The 24,069-nt window shown below is 50.9% G+C and overlaps 8 protein-coding genes across 8 annotated transcripts; 5 read left to right on the top strand and 3 right to left on the bottom strand.

Annotated features, from left to right (window-relative positions):
• Positions 1 to 570: 570 nt before the first annotated feature.
• On the top strand, positions 571 to 1,909 carry GIQ15_04004 (acyl-CoA thioesterase II; the record flags this gene model as incomplete). Its single annotated transcript, XM_033551421.1, has 4 exons — positions 571 to 666; positions 748 to 1,159; positions 1,249 to 1,745; positions 1,859 to 1,909. The coding sequence occupies 4 exons, from the start codon at positions 571 to 573 to the stop codon at positions 1,907 to 1,909; spliced, it is 1,056 nt and encodes a 351-aa protein (XP_033405151.1).
• A 414-nt stretch (positions 1,910 to 2,323) lies between these two features.
• On the bottom strand, positions 2,324 to 3,624 carry GIQ15_04003 (uncharacterized protein; the record flags this gene model as incomplete). The annotated part of the gene is made up of 3 exons (XM_033551420.1): positions 2,324 to 2,702; positions 2,800 to 2,922; positions 3,002 to 3,624. 3 exons carry the CDS (start codon positions 3,622 to 3,624, stop codon positions 2,324 to 2,326), a joined length of 1,125 nt encoding a protein of 374 aa, XP_033405150.1.
• Positions 3,625 to 7,094: 3,470 nt separating this feature from the next.
• GIQ15_04002 (uncharacterized protein) lies at positions 7,095 to 11,702 on the bottom strand (the record flags this gene model as incomplete). Its single annotated transcript, XM_033551419.1, has 7 exons — positions 7,095 to 7,294; positions 7,365 to 7,803; positions 7,861 to 8,796; positions 8,935 to 9,531; positions 9,609 to 10,052; positions 10,204 to 11,440; positions 11,524 to 11,702. 7 exons carry the CDS (start codon positions 11,700 to 11,702, stop codon positions 7,095 to 7,097), a joined length of 4,032 nt encoding a protein of 1,343 aa, XP_033405149.1.
• Positions 11,703 to 11,918: 216 nt separating this feature from the next.
• On the top strand, positions 11,919 to 12,658 carry GIQ15_04001 (uncharacterized protein; the record flags this gene model as incomplete). Its single annotated transcript, XM_033551418.1, has 2 exons — positions 11,919 to 12,113; positions 12,446 to 12,658. 2 exons carry the CDS (start codon positions 11,919 to 11,921, stop codon positions 12,656 to 12,658), a joined length of 408 nt encoding a protein of 135 aa, XP_033405148.1.
• Positions 12,659 to 16,119: 3,461 nt separating this feature from the next.
• GIQ15_04000 (uncharacterized protein) lies at positions 16,120 to 16,890 on the top strand (the record flags this gene model as incomplete). The annotated part of the gene is made up of 3 exons (XM_033551417.1): positions 16,120 to 16,137; positions 16,206 to 16,334; positions 16,375 to 16,890. The coding sequence occupies 3 exons, from the start codon at positions 16,120 to 16,122 to the stop codon at positions 16,888 to 16,890; spliced, it is 663 nt and encodes a 220-aa protein (XP_033405147.1).
• A 945-nt stretch (positions 16,891 to 17,835) lies between these two features.
• Positions 17,836 to 20,494, top strand: GIQ15_03999 (fungal specific transcription factor domain-containing protein; the record flags this gene model as incomplete). Its single annotated transcript, XM_033551416.1, has 4 exons — positions 17,836 to 18,074; positions 18,489 to 19,089; positions 19,168 to 19,259; positions 19,318 to 20,494. The coding sequence occupies 4 exons, from the start codon at positions 17,836 to 17,838 to the stop codon at positions 20,492 to 20,494; spliced, it is 2,109 nt and encodes a 702-aa protein (XP_033405146.1).
• A 443-nt stretch (positions 20,495 to 20,937) lies between these two features.
• GIQ15_03998 (prefoldin subunit 4) lies at positions 20,938 to 21,693 on the bottom strand (the record flags this gene model as incomplete). Its single annotated transcript, XM_033551415.1, has 4 exons — positions 20,938 to 21,130; positions 21,202 to 21,269; positions 21,475 to 21,606; positions 21,676 to 21,693. 4 exons carry the CDS (start codon positions 21,691 to 21,693, stop codon positions 20,938 to 20,940), a joined length of 411 nt encoding a protein of 136 aa, XP_033405145.1.
• A 733-nt stretch (positions 21,694 to 22,426) lies between these two features.
• On the top strand, positions 22,427 to 23,605 carry GIQ15_03997 (Atg27p; the record flags this gene model as incomplete). The annotated part of the gene is made up of 3 exons (XM_033551414.1): positions 22,427 to 22,655; positions 22,840 to 23,329; positions 23,410 to 23,605. The coding sequence occupies 3 exons, from the start codon at positions 22,427 to 22,429 to the stop codon at positions 23,603 to 23,605; spliced, it is 915 nt and encodes a 304-aa protein (XP_033405144.1).
• Positions 23,606 to 24,069: the final 464 nt, after the last annotated feature.

Below are 24,069 nucleotides of genomic sequence, written 5' to 3'. Positions count from 1 at the left end.
ACATTTTGTATATTCCACTGAAGGGGCGTAACCCCATGATTCTAATTCGAGCATTGACTAACCCTAGTCGTGGGGTGAGAGATACGACTATAGCTGCCTAGTGCCTAATAAATCAGGTATAGGTTTGCCGCGTGAATTTGATATCAAAGGGTATAGCAAATATGGTCGATGTGATGGATAAGGGCAGTCGTCTTCCAGGTGCCACTGATCATGTATCTACCGACATCACACCGTAACCCATCCAAAAGCGTATCTCAAGAACGTATCCAAGAATATATCTCTGATATCTCTAATCTATCTCTATTGCATGTCTAATGTATCCTGATATCACCAATGTCTCTATCTCTTATCCAACTTCGGGAAAGTGTAACATCACGTGACTTACTTACTAAGCGATATCGAACCTCGGCATAAACAACGGGCGGCGCAAGGAGAATTCACGGGCGCGCCTCGGGGAGGCCATGCGAAACCCCAGAATAAATATCCAGGCGATCGCTGGTGCCTGTTTCTCTCGGCTTCATCCTTGTACCGTGAGATTGACAGCAGGCGTAGAGAGAGAGGCAGTTCAAAATGGGCGCAACTATCTTCGAGGCCCCTCCTCACGACCCGGCAAAGTCGCAGATTGAAAACGTCCTGGAACTCACGCCAGTGACCGACATTGGACCGGTATGCGCGGCTTCTGGAATACGGGGAGAAGAGACTGTTCCCATAGTGACTCGGTCAATTAACAGTTTTCCCGTCTTCTAGGATGTCTTCACCAACACCAGGCCGCTCTGGCACCCCCCAGGCGCGAGAGGGATCTATGGTGGCGCCGCCATAGCCCAATGCCTGTCCGCAGCTCAGAAGACAGTTCCGGCTGATTTCTTCCCCCATAGCATGCACTGCTACTTTGTCTTATCTGGAGATTCACGATTACCGGTCCTATACCATGTCGAGCGAGTCCGTGATGGAAGAAGCTTCGCTACACGAACGGTTCAGGCACGACAGCAGGGACGGCCCATTTTCACCACAACCCTAAGTTTTGACCGTGAAGGCAGCGGAGGGAAGAAACAGATCAAGCATACTATCAAGAAACCGGATGTTGCCGTTCCAGAGAGCCACGACGGCATTGGCCGAGGCCGAGGTCCGTTTGAGTCCAGACAGGTCGGGATAACGAATAGTAAGTGAGCATCTGGGAATACTTATGCATAACCCCCTTATACGTACAATGATGGGTGCAGGTTTAAAGCTAATGAGTTTAAATGATAGGAGATTCCCCCCACGCCGCCGACAGAACCCTGCAATTATTCAACAAGGCCCGAGGCACTATATCCTCGGAAGGGGGCAGACAGGCGCATCTGACAGCCTTAGCGTACATGTCGGATAGCTATTTCATCGGCACGGTGGCCAAGGTTCATAATATCCCCCGCTTTTCGTCCCCCGGTGCCATAGATAAGGCGGCCGCGCTGATAAAGAAAGACGCCGGGGTTGAAGAGGAGGTGGTCAAGAAATACCTTACGGACTTGGCAGAGCAAGAGGAGCGGGAGCTAAAACTATCAAAAAAGACTTCGGACGAACCGAATAGGGAAATCGGCATGATGGTGAGCCTGGATCACACCATATACTTCCACGACAGGCGGGAGTTCCGTGCAGACGAATGGATATTCTCAGAGATGAAAACCCCATGGGCCGGGGCAGGGCGAGGCCTTGTCCTGCAGCAGATGTGGGCTCAGGATGGCACCCTGATCGCTACATGCGTGCAAGAGGTAACTAAAATTCCCTTTTTTGATATGTTTTCTTTTTCTTCTTTTTTTTCTCAAACACCTCAAGCACCCTTGCAACAAACCTCCTAGACGAGACGGCTGACCATTTCATGCAGGGAGTCGTTCGCCTTAAGCAAGACAAGCCCCCAAGCAGCAGCAAACTATAATCTAGTCGAGAGATTTTCCCTTGCCGTGCTACACGCCTTTAAATGATTGATATGTGTGTGTGGCACGGATACCCTTCTCGTTTTCATTTTATAGGGCGGTCCTGTTTCCCCGCAACTACGTATATAGAGTCTTTTTAATCCGGTTTTGTACGTATCTTTTTTTCTCTTTTCAAAATAAATATATTTATATGGGTTCCCTCCAACTACTACTGTCAGACTGGCGACCATGCCTAGTCACAGAATTTATGGCTAGAAATCAAAATACCTCCTCCAAATAATACATGCCCGTTTTCCAATCCATGCCACAAAGAAAGTCGTTCAAAAACATGCTAAAAGATGAAGTCAAAAAGTCGAAAGAAAAGCCCGAAAGAAGTCGAAAAGAAGTCGAAATATACGCTTTGTCAGCAAGTTCAGCTACGTCATAGCAGCTTCCTTTGCCTGGCAATAGTTCACGATGGTTTCTCCCCAGTGAGAGCGGCCTTTATATGCTGCCATGTCTTCAGGCCAGCTCTCGACGTCCTTGGCCAGCAGCTGGACCTCATCCAGGGGCAGGTCTTGAAGGAATGAGACAGTTGTTTTGACTGTGAAGAGGATGCCGTTGGTTTCGGGGAGACGGGTGAAGGTCTGTCTCTCACGACGGATCAAGACACGCTCTGGGATGGGCTTGGTATGGTCCTGCAGCAAGCCCTCAGGCTGGAAGAGGATCGATTCCCACGGCTCGTTGGGCTGGATCACTTGGACAAAGTAGCTTGAACGCTCCATGGGGGATTCAGGGGTTAGCCGGGCCATGAACCTATTATCAAACGGTCAGCGGGAATGAACCATGGAACGGATTAGGGTCGGCCCTGAAGAGCTAAGGAGAATGCAAAATCAACAGCAGGGCATCTTACTTGTTCACGGAAAAGGCGATCTGTCGAGCCCACTGTGGTACAGGGGCATGCATCTCGTTGAGCGTTGATCCCATGCGAGTATTGGCAGACCATCCAATAAGGAATGCACTGGACGTCGCAGCCCTACATCGAAATCATCAGTGAGCCGGGCCGTTTCTTCAAAAAGTCAATGACTAACTTTTGAAAGACAGATTCAACCTACACATAGTGATCACCGCTGTCGTTCTTCAGCAGGATAGTCATGTCCTCCATGGCCAGCCTGGCAGCGGCTTCCAGGGGTGGGATACGGCCGTCTTTAAGGGGGAACTCTTCTGCCATACGCTTATTTCTCACGACGGTACCGGATGCCGACTCTTTGAGCTCGAACATATCTGGATGCGTCTTACACAAGAAGGAGGACACCTCTTTCAGGGCCTCGTCACACGCAATCTTCGCTTCAGGGAGGCACTGTGAGACTTCCCGGTTGCGGGTGTTAAAGAGGTTTGCCCGGACTGCATGCCGGGCGTTATAGTTGTCGTCAACGACCAGCCAGCCAGCCCGGTCGAGTCTCTTGATGCCCATGGTGATTCGGTATTTCGGTTTCTCTCGCACTGGAACTGATGCCGGTGCTTGAGATGGTGCTGTTGCTGGTCCCTGGGCTTGTGCCTGGGCTTGTGCCTGGGCTGGTGCTTGAGCTGGAGAGCTGTAGGGGACATTCTTCCCGCGGGGACGCTTCTCACGAAGCTGAATCCGCCATGAGGATGAGTGGCGTGACCATTTGTGTAGCCAGGTCAGGGCAATACAGAAGATTGCTACCAGCGAGGCAGCATTGAACAGGATGAACATGACGGCGAGGATGAATTTTTATGGCGGACGACGGCAACAACAATATCTCATATAAACGGATGTTATTGCAGCACAAAGAAAACGGTCGAGAGGGCAGCTCGAACACAATAAATGATATGAAGACTGAGAGCGAAATCCATTTCTCGTGATCATCAAAAGAATTGCATCCCTGAACGGGGGATTTTATTCGAACAAGGAGCAGACAGATTCCGGAACTCTCTCACTCCATATAAGTCCAGTCCAGTCACGCATAAGAGAGCAGTGTCGGCCCCATTGACAGCGAGCTGAGCCACAGAAGCAATGAATACCTCGTCAACGCTCCCTATTCGCGAATGTGAGACAAGCACTTGGGCCGGGTCTACGAGCAGACATACGATCAACTACCAGCTCCATCCTTGGGAAAAAGCATCACTCTATCCCTTCCTTTTTCCCCTCCCCCCCAACCCGCCAAAAGCATGCCTTGAAGTGGATATGTTTCTTTTATTTTCCCGCAGGCAATCGCGCGAAGGTAAAGGGGGGTCCACTGCTCACCAACTCACGCTTCAACCCATGGCCCATGGCTCCAGATCGCCTGCCCTTGTCCGTGCGCCAGAAAACTCTGAGCTTGCTGCAGGCTGGATAGACTGGGAGAGGCTGGGGAGAGGCCGGAAGAGAGCGTTGGAAGACCGCTGATTGAGTGATTTGTGACGCCGACTACGGAGGCATCTTGTCTTCAGGGCGTTTAATGCGGCGTGGGAGCGGCATGCGTAGTACGCAAATAGTACGGAGGCATGTATATGACTTTTTGATATTTGCTTTTTTCTAACCCTTCCCGAATGCGTATATACATACTTCGGTATGGAAGCAGGCCACGCGATCTTTTCGATTCACTAGCCATTCCATTTCCTTCCATCAGCCGAAGAACATCGATGATGGAATTTGACTTGACGCAGCAGGATTCAACCACCTCGCCTCCTCGCCACAGTCCGTCTTCTTCTTCTCTCGTGACAGCCGCAATTAATGTCCCTAACCGACCATGCCGAGAGGGTTACGCTGCGTTTAATGTCTTCGAGCAACGCAACGCTCGCCAAGCAGCGTTCCATGTCGATGGTAGACTTTAATTCGTATCCACCCCCGCGAGAGAGATCCCTGGCCTATATCAGAAGACATATTAACGAACATTTTTGCGCAGAGGGCGGCTGTTGGCCCGTAACTTGTTGGTTTCTGTCAAGTCAGCCTTTGCCTTGCCATCTATCAAATGTGGCTTGATATTACGAAATCGGGTTCCAGAGCACAACCTGGGCGTAAAAACGAGAAGCTCACCCCTTTCTCGATGATCTCCTGAGCCCCGTAAAGTATGAAGTAACATGTTTTCCGTCGTGATATTGCTTTTTGTCAACTGTCATTCCTGCAAGTGTGTCGATGCTGTTCCTCCACCTACCACCTTGGCCCTGGCCTGAGCAGCTGAACACCCTCGATCCCCGTAGCACGTACTCCGCAAACTGTCAAGAGACGCACTCCAAGCAAGGATTCGCTGGCAGCAGGCTGGCTGGACCGTGAGATGGTGGAGTTGTCGAAAGTCATTATCGTTCAGTCGGTCAGGACTCGTTGCATTCGGCATTCGGCGTGGACCCCCACGATACGAACGAGCCTTTGACTTTCCTCTGGCTCTGCATCGAATCGAGTGGCTAGAAGTGGCGGGCAGAGAGAGAAAACGCCTTGCAGGGGATCAGGGGACGAGTGGCTTCGCGTGTCGATTATCGCTATGACATTTGCAGAATGGTCGAGCGTCATACACTGCACTGCGTACGAGGTCCATCTGCGTCCATCTGGTCCATCTGCGTAGTCCGTAGTGCATACCGTACTCTGTGCACTCTGTACAGGCTCATAGTGCATAGTGTATCCCTGCTGCTGCGCCTCCTGGAAGCAGACGCCCAAGTGACCACCGACATACGGAGTCCTCGACGAAACATCCATAGCATATCCAGGGTCCACTGGGCCCGCTGGACTGAGCATGAGCAACCCGTATTTTCTCAGCCTGCGTTGTTTATGCGACTCATTTACCGCGGTAGCCGTGGCTGCACAGTCCGCCTAACCCCCTAGTCGCTAGCTGCAAGCCACCGCTAGACCATGCTAGGTGGTCAAGTGAGCTTTTGCCCAATCCATCTGTCCATTCAGGATGCATGTCGACCGCTGCCAGGTGATGTGCGAGCACGTCGGCCGACATCTACAAACCTGCCATCATGTTAGCAATAGGAGGCGAACACGCTGGGAGTGTTGTACGGAGTACGGAGTATACGTTTACCACCTAACAATTGACAGGACGAGTGCGTCAACACATCACACTTCTAGCAATTGACAGGACGAGTGCATCAATGCATCGAATGGACAAGGGAGACGTGGAGATGCACTCGATCTGCTTGGGTGCCTAACGCATCCTACATATTACCCCGAAGAAGCAAAAAGGAGCCGAGACGAGAAGGGGAGGAGGTCGCGTGTCTTCTCTCCAGATAAAGTCAATCCAGGGGCTTCCGGCACAGCCTCCTCTTCAGCTTCATGCTCATGCAGGGATGGGCGACATGGGAGCGAGCAAGTGTTCAGCTAGCTCTGCACTATTTGGTTTTTTGCTTGTTTTTCTCTGGCCGTTTCGTTTCGGCGTCCGGCAAGTCAGTCGAGCCTATACCTGCGCCGCCGACGAGCAGGGAAGAGGAAAAATAAAATAAAATAGTTGAAGGACATGCCGGCGATTTATGTAAACGTCATACGATCATGGTAAGACAGAGGATGCCTTGAATTTGTTCTCCCGTAGAATAATTAATTGAGTTCTTTATTTCTTTTGCCTGCTAGCTTCCCATTTTAAAAACAAAGCAGGTACTGTACGAGTGAAGCAAACAGTGGGAATAAGAAACGGGCACAAATGAAATAGGGAAAGTTGGTCGGTCAGGCAGACAGGCAGACACGCACGGAATAAGGAGCAAGAAAGAGAAAGATTTTCATTTCGTAGATAGCTAATGGTAATAGATGGCCGCAGTCGTATCAAGGCGTCGATAGGATGGGGGTATATAAAGTGTAAGGCAAGGCTGGCTATATCATCTAGCAGAGCAGACCAATCGAGAGGATGCAGGTGCGGTTGTGGGTGTGGTGTCGTGTCAGTAGATATCGTAGATAGCGTGATGGGAGTATGCGGATGGACGGCCGGACGGTGAGCCTGAGCATGAGCGACATAAATAGACTGGTACCAACTCAACAAGAGAAAAGAAGCGCGGAGGAGGAAAGAAAGGAAAAGAAAATCTATCAAAAAAAAGAAGCCGATGAACCAAGGCATAATTCAAGAAAAGAGGTCAAAGTGGAAAGTGGAAATCCAACCTCCTGATGCGCTCCATCTCTCGCAATTTTTTTTAGGGGTCCCCCTCTTCTTCTATTTCTCCATTTCGTATTTTTTTTTTGGTCGCACAGCTTGGGCAGGGAATGAAAAGTAGGAATGCAGGTATCTATCGGAATCTCGCCGAACAACGTCCCATAACTTCGCCCTGGCAGACGAGCTCGGCGTTGAACTCGCTTCCGTCCAGGGTCAGGTAGATATCGAAGTAGACACGGTAGAAGGTACCCTGGGGAGTGTCCATGCGCTCAAAGTCCTTCTCGAGGTTCTTACGAGACAGGTCAGACGTCAGGGTGACGACCTCCTTGATTCCTATACGTCGAATCGACGGTTAGCATCCACTGCAGACGGAGTGAACGAAAGTTACGGGGGGAGGTCTTACGTGGATCCTTGGTATATTCTGGACAGACATCCTCATCACAAGCGTATAGGATGTCCTCATACATCAGCGTCGCACCTGGTGCCACCTGTCTGAAGAAGCTGACCTTGACAGGCTCGCCGTTCTTGATGCGCTCACCCTTCTGCACGAATATCTGGCGGGTGTATTTGCATCGATCCTTGCCGTCGAGGGAGGGCACACGATACTGTTCCGGGTGGTGGCCTTCTTTGAACGGCTGCAGGGTGGCCATCAGGTAGTGTCTACGGGCGACACGGGAGGTGACGACTCGCTCAGTTATACCGGCGGTTACGGCGCCCTTGACGATGGCGGCGACGGAGTCCATGGGACGAACGACCTTGGACTGATATTGTGGGGGAACATGAAGTTTTATCTGCTGGAAGAGGTATTCCGATGCACCGAAACCACCGACCACGAGGACGTTCTACGCCATTGTTAGAAATGGGATGAAAATGAAAACTAGGTGAAAAGGGCTACTCACTTGCAACGGCCTGTTCTGTGCCTGGATGGCAATGATCTGATTCCTGACCAGTTCCAAGATTCGATTAACGACGGGCTCGAAACATTGCAGGATCTCCTCGTTGGTAAACGTCATATAACCTTCCTCGATGCCTGCCTCTGGGAAATCGGCCTCGATGCCCACGTCGACAGCCCACTTTTGTCCGTTGTTCCTGAAATCGGCCTTGATTCTGTTCTCGAAATCCATGATACATTTAGCATACACCTTACCGGCCGTACGCGAACCGTCTGGCAGCTTCATCTTCCTAATCTTTGCACGTAGAATGTTGCTGAAGTTACGGTTGAGGGCGGTAGAACCGCAGCTGTCACCCGAACCGGCGGTACATTCGCAGACGCTGAAGGGGGTCTCTTCGTCCACCTCGTAGGCGATAAGATCAACGGTACCACCACCGCAGTCAACGATGAGGATGGCGTCATGAATCTTGAGGTTGAGGAGGCCGGTCTTTGCACAGAACATGGCAGCTGCCTCGGGCTCGGTGATCAGGGTAAGGCGGTTATCGTTCTCGTCGCGTAGGAAGCCGGCTTGGATGGCTGCAGCACGGGTTGCGGCTTTGCCAGCATCGTTCCAGATGGCGGGGACGGTCAGGAAGTAACGAATGTTGCGCTCTTCACGGTTGAAGACCTCGCCCAGGGTCTTTTGGAGCTGGTTGCGCATGGCGCCTCGTAGATGGAAGAGGTAGTCGGCCGCAACATCGATTTCCGACTTGCCCGGCGGCAGCGGTGGGAGATTTATGGGGTCGATGTATGTGTTTCCGCCTGAGGACATGAGCTGTAGCTTGAACCATTCTACCTTTTGCACGCCAGCTTTTGGATATCCGGTGGGAGCGAGGGCGTCTGCAATATCAGGACCCCATCCAACGACTTTCTGATACTGGTCATAGTAGAGCACCGTGGGTATCTATAACCGTTAGTATCAATATTATCAACATTATATCGTAGTATCAATATATCGTTGTATAAATATATCATAGTATCAATATATCATAGTATCAATATATCGTAGTATCAATATCGTAGTATAAATGTAGTATCATACCTTCTGCTTGGTATGCGTGCCAGCACCAGGCCACTCGGTGATGATGTCCTCGCGCGCCTCGGTGTTGGTCGCAAAGGCATAGGCAACGCCCGAGAAGGTGGTACCGAAATCGATACCCACGATCAGCTGGGCCTTGCTCCGCGCCTGGTTGTCCAGCTCCCCCGTATGGCCTCGAAACGGCGCGAGAGGCTGCGGGATGCCGTGGCCCTGCTGTCCGCCGGTCGACTGGGGCGGGTAGCCACCGTATCCCGGCGGAGGAGGGGCGGAGGTCATGCCGCCGGTGGGATAGGGCACGCCCACGCCGGTGTTGAGTGGCGGCGGGTGATGGGCGAGCTGCTGGCCGTGCGGGTGGTGCTGGCCTGGCGGGAGCGGGCTGGCGGGCCTGCCGGCACCGGGCGCGTAGGTGTAGCTGGGCGGACGGCCGAGATGATTTTGCGGGTTCATGGGGAGACTGGCGGAGGAGGCGTTGGGGTTTTGGGCGGACGAGGTGCCTGGGGGCGGCGACGGCTGGGAGGGCGACCCGTTGGGTGTGTTGGTGGAGGTTGTTGTGGGAGCGAGAGAGGAGCCGCTCTTGCGCTTTGTGCCAAAACCGAAGGACTTGAATCGAGAGCTCATGAGATCCATAAACGGGGAGTTGATATATAAGAGAGAAGAGGGAGAGGCAGAGAGCAGACGGGAGGGGAGGATACGGGGGGTACAGGGCAAGGCAGTGCTAAAAAAAGACCAGGCGACGGTGCAACGGGCAGGCTGGGGTCTTCGGGCTGTCTATCTGGCGAGGGTCGACAGAGAAGCGAGCTGGCAGAGGGACGAGAGTGAGAGAGAGAGCAGGCCGGAGCAAGCGTCCTGTCCTTGGGGCTGAGGGAGCAACGAGGCTGCGCTGCAGGAGGTGGGGTTCGGCCAGCGGTGGTGGTGGTGGTGATGGGCTCGACTGCGCCGCCTCGCTGTATCAGCACGTTAATCGAACGGAGAGCGACTGCGAGGGCGGAGGGCGGGCAGATGGCGGAGGAGCGCGAGAGGAGGAAAAGTGCCAGAAGAGGAAGAGTTGAAGCTGAAGTCGAAGTCGTTGATGATATCGCCGTATTGGTATTTCGCTGTTTCTCACCGCTTTTCCTTTTATTCTGCGCATTACGTGTATTTACGTTACGCTACACATACATATATACATAGATATATAGATGAGATATAGATGAGATATAATAGAGGTATAAGATGGAGATAGAGATGGATATAGATATAGAATAGAGGTATAGATCAACGCTTCCTGGCTACCCAGTGCACTGGTCTGTACATGTTCAGGAGCATGCTGTCCGGGTCCTGTATATAGCCACAGCCGCCTATATCAGCCTCAGTCTTCTCAACCGTAAAGCCCATCGTCTCGATCAGGGCTAGGACTTCATCCTGTGACAGCTCGACCACTCCTGGGTCACCGATCCCTTCGCCCTGCCCGCCTTGTCCGTGTCCATGACCGTGTCCGTGTCCATGGCTATGGCTGTGCTCATACTCCTTCTCCAGGTCGTCGTCGCCCGGTGCATGTGCGGAGGCGGCTGCGTCCACACCTCTACCAGCAGCCGACGGGGCAGGCCGGTCTTCGAAATGCCACAGCAGTGGACCGACGTTGGTCCATATCCCCCCCGGCCGTAGACAGTGGTGCACCGTCTGGATGTACCGTATCAGGTTCGGTGCAGTGTCGATGAAGAACACCGTCGCCACGGCGTGGAAGGCGTCCCTGTTCGCATCTTCATTGTACAGCAGCAGGAAATCCGCGGCAGTCATGCTCATCGATCCCCTCATCTTCGTCATCTCCTTCTTGTCATTCTCGTAACCCTTCACGGCAGAGCCAGGGTGCACATCCGGGATCAGCACTTTCTTGAACTGCTGCTCGCGTGTCCGCAGGTTCGAGAAATGCAGCACAAACGGATATACCGCACACTCTTCCTTGCGTTGGGTCCGGTTCAGCACCCAGCTGCTGGTCACCAGCTGATGGTACGAGATCTCGTTCCCTTCCGCCTCGAAGCCTGCCATTGCAGTATCGAAGACCAGCCGTCCCAGCCCGGCACCGGGTATAAGTAACCTGGTACCTGGCGCGGGCTGCTCACCAAATTCAGCCTGAAGATCCCGCATGACAGGGCCGTAGCATGTCTCTCTCTCCTCTGCACCTGCAGCACTCCAGTCGCGGTAGAGCTGGCGGATGGCCGAGTTGGCTTTACTCACGTCTGATGATGTGGCGGTGTCATGCCAATTGACGTCTCTTGCTCGTACCAACGCCTTCGCCTGTACCTGGGCCTGGGCCAGTGGGTTTCGAGGAAGCTGAAAGGCATCTAGAGCTGAATCGAGGATTGCTTCTGCCACTTCGGCGTTGGCATCGATAGCAGCGTCGACCTTGTCGAACGTCTCGAGCACGCTGAATGGCGGGGCAGCGAGTGTTTGCCAGTGCAGCGAGGGCAGGGCGTAAAAGGATTGACGCCGTCGATGGGTGACATTTCGATGTGCAGAGCGGCGGTATTGTCTATATCTTGATTAGCATACGTTATATCGTATATTATATCATTGTATGATCGATGCGGGGATCAATATCAGCCATCGACGTACCTGAACGAATCCAAAGACGCGAACAGCACCCTTCGCTCCTCTGGATCAGCAAAGGGATCAAATGCACCGCTCCATTCTTCCTCGTCCTCGTCTTCCTGCGGGCGTGGAGGAGGTTGAGCTTGTGGCGGCTGTTTCTCGTCAATCCCACCACCAGGCGCTTGCGCTTCTCGACTGCTCATTGCATCACACTGGGGACCGTTCCAATCGTATTATTGCGCAGCTCGATGGCCTGCCCGGTTGGTGGTGAGCTCTATAGTGAATGGAAGCCGAAGTTCGTCAGTCGAAGATGTTGATACGGTCACATGGTCACTTCATCGACCTTGATATCTTCATCTTGATATCTTCAACTTCAGCTTCATATCATCAGTAACAGCAGAACAGTAGCTACAGATACGATGGCTGCTCCACGCCAGTCGCCCGCTCTCACACCGATCGAACTGTCCTTCCCGCTGCCCAAGTCCTCGCATACGAACCTGCATATACACTTGACCTGTCTCGCTACATCGACACTCATCTTCCTGACGACGACCGCGCTCGGCGACTCAAACGTTGCTAGACCCATGGGTAGCTTTGTCTACGCCATGCCCGATGTATGGACCGTTCTCTCTTATCCTTTCTTATACCCCTGGCGTGTCTCGTTCGTTTTTAAGCCCTTCCCCGTGTCGATATCAATATACAATATACAAACAGTCCCGCCTTGGACAGGGGATTCAATACCCAACGTCCCCTGCTGCTATTCCCTTGACCCAACCTGAGGCGGCTGGCAACAACAGTTCTTTTGTTGTGACCCTTAATCTCTCAATCCACTCGTTCGACCGTCTATCATGAAGCCAGAAATTATGAGAAAAAGGAAAAAAGAAAAGAAACTAACCAACTGCCCGCCCGATCTTCCGATCCCGCGCTGTTGTATCTCGAATTACAGAACTCAAACCAAAAATCTACAATCTGCTCAACGCTCTATTCATCTCCCGCGAGCATAGACTATGCAACGCGCACGGCCCGGATCCTGGCTCGTCGAATGAATATTCCCGTCTATGTTGGCTGCAGCGCCGATTTCTCTGGGATGATGGTCGAGGAGGAGACCGAAGGCCTGGCCAAGGTGGTCAATACCATCATGGCAGAGTGGGAGAAGTAACATATCAAAAAATAGGATCTGGTTGAGTTGTCATAATTGCTTTGGCAGGATTAAACGAACGCGGGGGCTCCCTTTTTCTTTTCCTCTTGCCGTCTATATGATTCCTTTTCACCTCTTCATCATCCAGTATTGCTTCTTACAAAAAGAAATAATGTTATTTTGGAGAACTTCGTGCGGATTCTCCGTATATATCACGAACTGGTTGGTGTAATGTCGTGTTACGGAAGGAGCAGAGGCCACCCCCAATATCGGCACAAAAGATACAGGAGGGCTGCATCCTGCATCTCCGGAGGCATCGCGACCGCGACAAGTAAAAAGCAAAACGGGCCAAGGAGCGGGAGGAGAAAAAGAAATGCGTTGATGAGGATGAGACGCAGGTGAGTTGGCCTCTCCTCACTCCTTCAGACGGGTTCATTTGAACGTGCGAGGTATCCTGTACGGAGTACAAATTGCTCTATTCACAGATGCAACTGAGTTGCTGCTATTCAGATGTATATACGGGCGGGTATGCGTGGGTCTGCCAACGGTCAGTTAAGCTGACAGGTCATCAACTCAACGGTGAAACCAAAAATCCCACGCGATATTGCCGTCTAACCCTATTCTACGGGTGCAAATCCCATAGACAGAGGACATCATCTCGAACTGCGTAAAAATGAGCTGTCTCATTGTGATCAGCACATCCCGGAGACGCAAGACAAGACACTGCAGGTGCGGGTGCAGGACGCTGGCCTGGCGCAGGCGCAGGCCTAGCCATGGTCATGGGCTCATTTCATTTGGGCGGACATGCGGCTGGTTGGGAACAACGCCGCGGAAAGTTGGCCGCCTTTGAGCCTTTTAGGGCGATCTCATTGTTTGATGGCGCGATGGCGTTCGACTCTGCGTGACAATTGGTGGATATCAGAAAATATCCCAAATTTTGACAGGGTAGGTATGAAGTTGACAAACAAGTTGCAACTCATCCATTCATCCATTTTGCCATGTCTATACAAGGCTGAAGTCACAATTTAGTTTCCCGTCACGAGAGTTCTTCGGCGTTAGAGAAAGTACATGGGTACCCTCCGCCGTCCGTATAGTGCTAATATGTTGGACTTCCATTCAACCGACGCCGGATAAGGACGCTATTATTAGTGCGCTCCACCCTCTCTAGCCACATACATATATACCCGCAGTAATATCCGTGCTAATCACGAAGCATAAGTAAACTCCGTATAATGGGATATTTCCCTTGTGGGTGCAGATCCTTCAACAGGGAATATCCAACATCCTAAATGAGAAGAGCTGCCCGATATCATATTAGCAAGAGAAAAAAAAAAGCTCTGGCGCGTTGCGCTATCCATGCCGTGAAATGTGTTCACACAGCAACTGAACTACTCAGCTAAGCGGGTACCTTCCGCGCTAGTTTTAATCTCGCTAATCGTTAATCATGCAACTGGCGTCGGCTTTTTTTCGATTTGGGCTTTGATCGCCAGCGTGGGATGTTCCTGATAGAAGCGAGCGAAGATGGGCTTCCATGAACGTAAGGATAAAATACCGCGCATCGGTGTACGTACTCCGTGCGACTACGACGACCGGGCGGATCAACATGGCGAGAACTAGATCATCCTGCAAGTGTGGAAGGTTATACCGGGCAAGGGCGAGTCGGGATCTGGGTTCTTACGGTTAGATGCCGAATGGCCTGACCAGAGATACGGAGTTCTGCAAGAGGCAACGTATACACAGTCAAGTTACATGATCCTCTACTCCGGAGAGCCACCAGAGCCCTTGCCCTCCAGCGTAGCAGACGCAGTAGCATGTATGCAAGGACAAGGAGCTACATGCGGGTTTTCGATAGCGTTCAACCTATGCGCTGTACTATATTAATTAGTTGAGGATGATTTCACATGGGAGGGGTTGGAGAGGGGGGACGATAATATAAAAAATGTACCCGTATATGCATGGAAGAACGTATAGGTGTGAAAATCCGAGCGGCGTCATCCTAGTGATGGCGACCCTCGTCCCCATGTCCGCAAATTATCCAAGGGCTAGAGAGGCATGGGTATAAGTTTTTTTGCTTATTTTTTGCCCTTTCCCTTCCTGTTTTTGTTTTTACAGGCTCTTTTCCTTTTCTTTCAGAGTTGGTCCCTGGATTTGTTTAGATTGAAATTTGGAAGCCGGATAAATGAGCACGGGCCTCGAGAGCGGGAAGTCTTTTTCGCGCCACTACCACGGCACACGGATCCAGCAAGCCTGGTAGGTCCCTGGCGCACCACAGGAAGTTACACATGTGAGACGAAAATTGATTGTGCTTCGTATATCCTTCGTGACTGGGGACGATGTCTCCTCGGATCTCTTAACGACCGTTATCGCCAAGGATGGGCCTCCATAAAGCATGAGCATGGAGAAAGCTAGCGGGCGATACTTTCTTTTCGATGTATTTTCCGAAGCGGGGAGCGGCATACACTCTCCCTCGTATAGGAAAAGCTGGCGAGAACGAAATGCTTCTCGGAGCGTAACCGACGATGCGCCAAGATGGGATATGTATCTGGTGGCGACCAGGTCCGTTAAACCTTTCCCCAGGCCCCGGGGTGAAGTTTGTTTGTTGGACGGTGGAGACCCTTTTTGGGTGTGTATAGTGTCGGGAAGTGCATTACATCATATAATATATGTAGGCACGTAATAGTGCAGCCGAAGAACGAACATGGGTTGGCCTGCGATCGGTTAAAAAGGGGAATTTTACATCGTCGCCAATTTCCATTTTAGCCGGCTCGATCTCACACTGACGCTGGCCCCGGCCGTGCAATCTGCTGCTACCCATGGCCCGCAAACTTTGCACTGTGGAGGGGTTGAGCGTTAGTGGACGATAAAGCTGGAGGATGCCCGCATCTAGTCCAATAGCGAAGCGAGCGACAAATCACCGAACGGATTCAGCTATCAGGCTGGATGTACGGAGTACCATACCGGCGACAAGGAGATTCCAATTGGCGGAGGGCCGGTTGTGTTTTTTTTGGATGCTGATTTTCTTCACGGCTTGTTTCATCGTGAAAAGCTTTGCCAGAACCACCTTAGCCTCCTTGGGCCGTGGAACCGCCTCTCCACGGTTGGGAATAGGCTTCGGCGGACGTATATAATTTCAATCGTCGGCGCTGCTCGTGAAGCGATGCGATAGTAGCGAGCTCTGGTGTCGATCATGGTTTCAAGACAGTGACCGGCGGGTGTATTTTTATCGTTTGCAAATGACTCTTGTACATCTAGGAGCACGGCGGCCAATAAGGATCCTTTCGTACTTCTTCATACCGTATCGAGCTGCAAAGCATCGTGGGTAGATGATATGTAGATGTATGTAGATGTAGATGTAGGTGTAGATGTAGAGACGAGAGGGTGAGGTCTGATATTTCCCCTTCTGGCCGTCATGTGAGCGACTTCAACCTCACCTTCAACTTCGACTTCAACGACTTCAACTTTGACATGATATCTCGAACGCCATGAACTTCTGGAATCCCGTCAGAAGCCCAGGGTAGAGCTTGTACGGCAGCACCCTGAGGCTTGGCCCGGCTGCTATCCGGCTCAGCAGGGTACCGGGTTCAAATCTCATCTCCTCCGTCTCTATACAGATACATATATAGACGACGATACAGGGAGCACTGCCGGCGCCTGTGCTGCTGCCCTGAATGCGAATGCCGTCTCCGCATCCTTTTCCGTGAGTCAGGACAACTCAAGGGCCAGTGATCCAAGGACAGAGCTCCTCGCTACTGGACGATCCCTCCTGCATGGCGCTGACGGCCGATGATCTGAACACCCTCCATCAGCCAGGCAACCTCCTCCGCGATGCACGCCGCTCCCAGTACTCCGTATACATACAAAACAGTTGGGCACACCACCAGCGTTTCCATGTGGTTTCACTGCCACAAATGACTGTCGCAACTAGCGTGGAGACGGAACCACTCTGCAACTGGCCAATCCCGCCGGCGCCCCTCTGGATGTCGCCCTACTTGGCGGGCGCTCTAATTTCGGCTCAGCCTGGGTTAGGGACTTTAGGGCCCCTAGGAAACCAGGTCTTCCGCGACAAGATGGGGCCGGAGCGCGCTCGATGGCCGTGGAACCTCGGGCCCAAGCGAAAAATATACCCGGCTCGTACATATACACTTACATACATGCTGGCTGCGGTTGCGGCAAGTGGCCTCCTCGGCGTGCGGCCTTTTACCCTCATCGTTCGTTGGGGCCCAGGCGCAAACCAAGCGAGATGGAGCCCGTGATTTGATCAAGCTGCCACTGGATAGTAAATCGTTTCAAAAATCGCCATACTATGTAATACGAGGTTCAAAGCGCATTGTTCAGGGTGCCTTCAGCCTTTGCAAATAGAGTTGGATTCCTCGCAGTCTAGCCGTCCGCCTCCTTCGCCTGTGGAACTGACAGCCGCATGCGCAGTATGTAACAAGCAGACTGTCCCAGGTTTCAATCAACACCAACCATCTCAGTTCCTGACCCCAGCTTTTCCTTTCCCTGGCCCAGTCTCCTGTTGGGGCGATTCCCACTTGAAATCAACCACCATTTAGCTTGGGAGCCTGAGATCTCCCCACGAAGTTTCCACCACCGTCTGCCCGTGAGACACGGAAACGTAGTTTTTCGAATCCTCTTTGCTCCCTTAACCCGAGAAAAAATACAGGCCGCCTGAGTTAGCGTTGTCTTAAGGCAGCTGATAGCTTGCTCTTGGGTTGAAGTCCGCTCTTTGAGTTTCAAATCAGGTACGGGGTTTAACTACCCACGAGCCACACGACAGGAAATCTCGTGAGATCTACGATATTATCCTCGGCACTCTTTCCAACTGCTCGGAAGATTCCTATCTGTGGGGTGCATTTGCGCCATACCGGCACGCAACGCTTTTCTGGAATAGCATCCGACACAATGAGGGCTTTGGACCCCGCGAATTGACTTCAGCTCGTCCATATATTCCCGGCCGTCGGCATTAAGGCCGCATCTTGTTGAGCCCCCCCGGTACAAAAAGACATCGGGCCTTACGACCTACCCAAACGAGCATATTTGATATCAGAGCCGCCTGGGGTTGAATGGCTAGCATCGTTCGAGACTTACGCCTTGGATTGTATCAATAGTAGACGGAATGCTACGGTGCTCTCACTTGACAAAGCCTTTATTCTGCTGAAATTTGCGATTCTGCATCCAAACCAGGCGAGATATTCAAAATGCAGAGACAGCAATACCCTCCTCCACCTCCACGGAACCAACAAGGTGGTTACTACGCCTCATCGCCTGTTTCTTCCATCAGCTCTACCTCGACTACCGCTCAACGACCTCCATCAGAGCCCAGTTGTGGCTCCACACCTCACCGCGGCCCCAGCAACGGGCTCAAAATATCCAATCTTCTCTACACGTCTGCTCCTCACGGTCAACAGATGCCGATGGGTGCCGTATATCACCAGCCGTATGAGTATCCGCAAATGTCACACGGGGAGCGGCCTGGTTTGTTGCTCAGTCCGCTTCATAATGGTTCAATGTCGGATGCCTCGAGCACTGCAGGTCATATAGTATCAGCAGTCCCCCAGCAATCACACAAGCGGGCTTATAGGCAGCGGAGAAAGGACCCCAGCTGCGATGCTTGCCGTGAAAGAAAAGTAAAGGTGTGGAATTACAAATGTTATGCTACAAATATCGACAGGACATGAGCTAATTATTGAATAGTGTGATGCTTCAGATTCCTCGAGCTGTACTGAATGCTCGAACCGCAATGTTAGATGCCTTTTCACAAAGGAAACAAACCGACGCATGTCCTCTATAAAGTTAGTACCCGAACGACCCTTTCTTACCCTGTTTTCATATCTCTGATAATATCAAAAAGACAAGTTCAAGATCTTGAGAGACAACTTGCCCAAGCAAAGCTCCAGCTACAGCAACTACGCTCTGGAGTCACCAAAACCGATAGTGTCATGGACCCCGATTACGACGTTAACGAGGATATGCCAACAATCCCAGAGATTGGATGTAAACCTCTGCGTCTCAACACCCCGAACGTGAACTATGACTACTCTCGTGTATGCTCTAAGATGCGACAGTACGGTCAAGGCCTTATCCATTTCCCGCAAACGCCATACTTCCTCCGACCGCAACCTATTCTGGGTGCGGACGTACCTCCTCTTCCGCCGACCAACATTGCACATGTTCTTATGAGGCACTACTTCTCATGCGTTCACTGTCTATATCCAGTCCTCCACTGGCCTACCATTCTACACGTCTACGAGAGAGTCCATCAAGCTGGCACACTCCAGGGCGTTCCACGAGGATGGGCAGCTGTGTTTTTTGCCCTCCTCGGCTGTGGATCTCTGCACTCCCTCGATCCCGATTTAATTGCTAAAGGCAAGGAATATATCAAGACTAGCATGGGCTTGATCGATCTTTGGCAAGACACTTTTTCGATTGAACAAGCCCGCGGCGCAATGCTAGTAAGTATATATTTGTCCGAACTTAATATCAACTCGGTCAGCTGGGTATGGCTTGGATCTGCAGTGCGGATCGCCCAGGACCTTGGGTTCCATATGGAGTCAGGCCCATGGGAGCCGATGGACGGTGAAATGAGGAAGCGTGTCTGGTGGTCAATCTATTCGTGGGAAAGGTTAGTGTTAAAGCCTGCTTATCCTCTTTTTTAGGCAAGTGAATCTGACAATATACAGACTTAGCGCCTTAGAACTTGGCCGACCACTTGCGATTAACGACGATGACTGTGACATTGGCCTTCCATCCTCCATCGAGGAGCAACTTATCCCGGAAGGTGACCATACCTCATCAGAACAAAAATCAAATCCTTTACTCGTCATCGTCCACATAATGCGCTGTGTATCTCAGCTCACCAAAGCCCTCAAGAGTTCGGTTATATCCAGTGATACGCTAGAGCTATTTGATCGCCATTTTAGGATGTGCCTTAACACCTTCCCGGCGGATTATCACATGCAGTCAAATCAATATCTTGACCCCCGGTCACTTTCCCCAGTGATAATCCTTCAAAATACGCGACTAGTGTTGCACCGTCATAATCTTTCTCCCGCTTGCCCACCGGAGACCAGGAGCGTCGCCATGAATCACTGTTTGGCAGTTGCACGCGATACGACTGGCATTCTAACCCGATGCATGCGTTCCCCGACATCTGCGGAGCCTGGTAGCCCATCTAAAGCAAATGGGGATGACTGGCGCTATCTCCTAGCCGCAGCAGCCACTTCTGTGATCTGCAAACATATATGGCGATGCATCTTACTGCTGTTATGCCGAGCGGATTACGCGGCCGCTCTCGTATGTATCCAAGCCTCCTCCGCCATTGGGGATGCCAGAGCAGCAAACGTCGCTTCGGGTCGATACATTGCCTTCTTTCTAAAATTTCTACTTGAGAAGCAGCAAAATGGCAACTCCCTAAGCATCGAAGAAGACGAAGAATTAATGGCCTATGTGTCTGGTGACCTCCAAAGTTCGATGGATAATTCTTGGGTTTGGAGGGCCACTAGTCCCAGCTCTGCCTTGGACCCAAACACGAAATCTCCCTCTACTACATCAAATTCATCAAACGCACCTTTTAAGTCGGAGGCGGTGGAGAATGCTCGAACAGATGTGAACCCCGAGGAAAAAGCTCCAGAATGGGAAGGGTGGGCCTGGGTTGAAACGGTAACGCAACGCTTACTGTCAGAGCAACAGAAGAAGCAGCAGCAGCTTAATCCCGCCCCTGTCAATGGCGTGGAGACTCCACGCTTGGACCATCCAGTTTTAAACGGCATTAATACTTCCTGCCGCCCACCGGAGCCAACCAACAACCCATGCCAGAAGAGTAATATCTCCAAGATGACAATCGCAAACATTATATGACAGTATTGCGAGCAACACGACGCCGTGCCTCCGCTCTCAGTCTCAATTCCGACGGAGTTATATCACCAGCAGCACGCCTCTCTTGCTGCAGCTTGTGATATGACTGACATTGCAAAGTGACTTTAGTTTGTCTTGAACACCCGACAGCGAGGTCACTATATCTAAAATGCTGATGAAAAGTACAATCATCGCTATATTTTCCCACGCCATAAAAGAAACGAGAGTTCGACGGGCAATGGGTTAATGAAATAACGAATGTACCAATGATACCCATCTAAAATAGGACCTTTATTTATTAGAAGTTTTAATAATCTCAACTGATCTCAACGATCACGTTTTCGATTCTTTTTCAATTGGCATTGTTTATTGTATTTTATTCAGATGGAGGTAATAGACAGACTGTAGTGGAGTCTGTGTCCTAAAAAAATACTCATATATCATTTTCAAGTCTCCAGATTGATGCTTTTTCCAAATCGTGCATATAGGGAAATCTTTAACTCTTGCGCTTCCTCCTTCAGCGCTGCTAGCTTCTCTTCTATTTCGGACACCTCCTTTTCGATTTTCTCCGTAGACGCTGCAAGCATATCCTGGGCCTCAGACAAGGGTAGCGACATGAACGAGTCGCCGATTTTGTATCTGCTATTTTATTAGTGACCATGTACTAGAGGTTCCCTTTCCATATATTGGGTATAGTAGAAAAGACTTACGGGACTGGAACGTCTTCATCAGCCAAGTCGAGCTCTGCAGAAACTTCCTCGAGGTCTTCCTTGTCCTTCTATATCATGATATAATTGCGTTAGCCCCTCATTTTTTATTGTATACTTCAATTCCAATCAAACAAGACCCTAAACGGCAAAAACAGAATTGCAAGAGGAGATATAATGTAAATATCAAATCATTGGGACCGATATACGTGCAACCAGGGATATATTCATCGACACGTCGGTGGGGGGTCTGCTAAATGAGTTTGATATACGTACCATTTTCGCCTTCAGCTGTGCCTCCAACACAGCCTCTCGCTGATGTAGCCGGCTAAAGCGGTTTATCTTTTCCTGGTCTTCACGACGGACTTCTGTTTCTTCGCTGCCTGTGGCCTCATCGTCCTTGGAGAGCTAATGGGTGGGTGTCAGTGAGGGCTCGGCAACCGGTTACAGTTTCGCGGGCAAGAGTTGTATATTTACCATTCGACGCTGAAACATCTTGATGTGCGGTGTATTGGTGTTCTCTATAAGCTGCCTCCTAATTAGGTGTGTGCGGTGGCTGCGAGAATTTTTTTAGTCTGCTATGTTGCTGTCGTTGAATATCAAGTGAGGGCCACAAGGATGGTCGAATCTAAGCGGTTTTGTCAAACAAGCCCACATCGATAGCACCGACTGGCTAAGATGCACCAAGTGCAACCTGATACACCTAAGAAATGCTTAATTAATGTAATCCACCGCGATTATCTACAGATCTTATAAAAATACCCGGATGATTGTCGACGAGGTAACCCCAACTCTGCAAATCTAAGAATACATCCATATAAATGTTCAGCCGGCATCTACATCGCTTATCAGCCAACTGTATACATCCAGTTTGCTCCTATACGAGATATAAACCTGCCCTGGCGCCTCTTTGCATCGGGAGGCAGCAGCGTGAAGACATATCACGTGACATGTCCTTAAAAATGGATGATGCAACGCCAGAAAGGCCGAAAGTCCACCTGGCACGACTTGACGATTTCATCCCGGACAGCCTCATCTTCCGCCACGAAGCCGCTATCAGACTTCACGGAGCGTCTCGCCGTCTCTACTCGTTTTGTTTGCTTTGATCTTCTATTTTGCCCGCCAGGTCGCCGGTCCGGAGTAACCGGGGCGAGCATCCGTGTGACGTTTTGATATAGAGCTGAGCTTGGGCTGCAGCTTTCTGTTTACCACAACAGCGACAGCAACAATGGCGAGACACCAGGGACTGTCTGTCCTGTCACTACTTGCGCTCTTTTCCACATTCGCGTCTGCAGATCTAGACTGCACTCATATCAAAGTTGACGGGGTATCGTGGGATCTCAGCAAGCTTGGGGGTGCTCACGCGCTCTCAGAAATCACCGGAGACTTCAATACAACATACACCCTCGATATATGTAAACCGTTAACCAAGTCTATGTGTAAAAAGGGAGCTTATGGTTCGTCTATCTCTATTCACCACTCAACCATGTTCCCGTCTTGCGGCTAGTTCGCTGGGGATATAACAAGAAGAGTATCGCTTTTACTAATACTTTATATTTACGCGGAATCTAGTCTGTGGCGTCAGAAATGCGACCGATGTAAATGGCATAGAAAGGACCATGGATATTTATAATATTGCAGGCAACTTTGTTCTCGACAGCGGCAAAACGCTCGATCCTATATTTACACGGCTTAAGAAAGACAACCCAGAGAAAGAAGGCCTACGGATGGAGCTACATGGTGGTAAACACCCTTTCAAGAAGGAAGGAAAGAACCAGAAGGCAGTTTTCAACTTTCTGTGCGATCCGGAGCGAACTGGGCTAGAAGGGTTGACGGATGCCAAACCGGAGAGTGGTAATAAGGACGAGGACAAGAAGGGTGATGACAAGAAAGGTGACGATAAAAAGGGCGACGATAAGAAGGGCGATGATAAAAAGGAGGGCAAAGAGGAGGGCAAGTCCCGGAAACGGGAGGAAGACAGCTCAAAGAGCCTACAGTTGAAGGGCTACAACCAGGAGGAGGGTGTTTTGAACCTTGAGTGGAGGACAAAGTATGCTTGTGAAGATGTGGAGGGCGGCGGTGGTAATAAATCATCGGGTCACTGGGGATTCTTCACCTGGATGATCGTTCTGTAAGTTCTGTCCTTCTACCCACCCCTGTCATATCTATAATAGGTGTGACTCGACAGCTAACGCGCACTGCCATTCACAGACTCTTCCTATGCACATCGGCTTACCTCATATTTGGATCCTGGCTCAATTACAGCCGGTACGGAGCTCGCGGGTGGGATCTACTCCCTCACAGCGACACCATCCGTGATGTCCCATATATCCTAAAGGACTGGGCTCGGCGGGTGTTAAACACTCTCCAAGGAGGCGGTACCCGAGGAGGTTACAGTGCAGTGTGATTGTGCTCATTCCTCAGGAGACCGGGGCGCTACCATGACCTTTATTTTCCCCTAAATCTGAACAAGGGCTGTATATCTACGTTCTTCGACTTGTACCTTTTCCGTCTCGCCCTTGTGACTAACCTTGTTTCAAGAACGGGTAGTATGGCTTGTCTTTTGAGGTTAAATGTCCTTCTATCCTCCATCACTCACAATTTTTCCGTTAGATCGCACCGCCTATTTATTTTCACTATAATTTATTTAGTTCATTTTTCTTGGGAGCAGGTGGCGCTCTTGCTAGCTCTACCCTTACCTGTTTAGCTGGATGATTTTTCTTCATTGCCGGTGCTTTTGGGTGTCTGTCCTCTGTTTCATATACTTTCCCCATGATATCAAACAGCTTCGGTCGCCGTCTCCGATTATACGTTGAGGAATGCCTTGCCGTGGAACCCTCGGTGGGATACATTCGATATGCTGTATGGGTT

The sequence above is a fragment of the Arthroderma uncinatum genome (assembly GCF_011692745.1).
Source record: "Arthroderma uncinatum strain CBS 119779 chromosome Unknown scaffold3, whole genome shotgun sequence".
In the NCBI taxonomy this organism is placed as follows: domain Eukaryota; kingdom Fungi; phylum Ascomycota; class Eurotiomycetes; order Onygenales; family Arthrodermataceae; genus Arthroderma; species Arthroderma uncinatum.
This window is presented reverse-complemented; position numbering and strand designations above follow the sequence as displayed.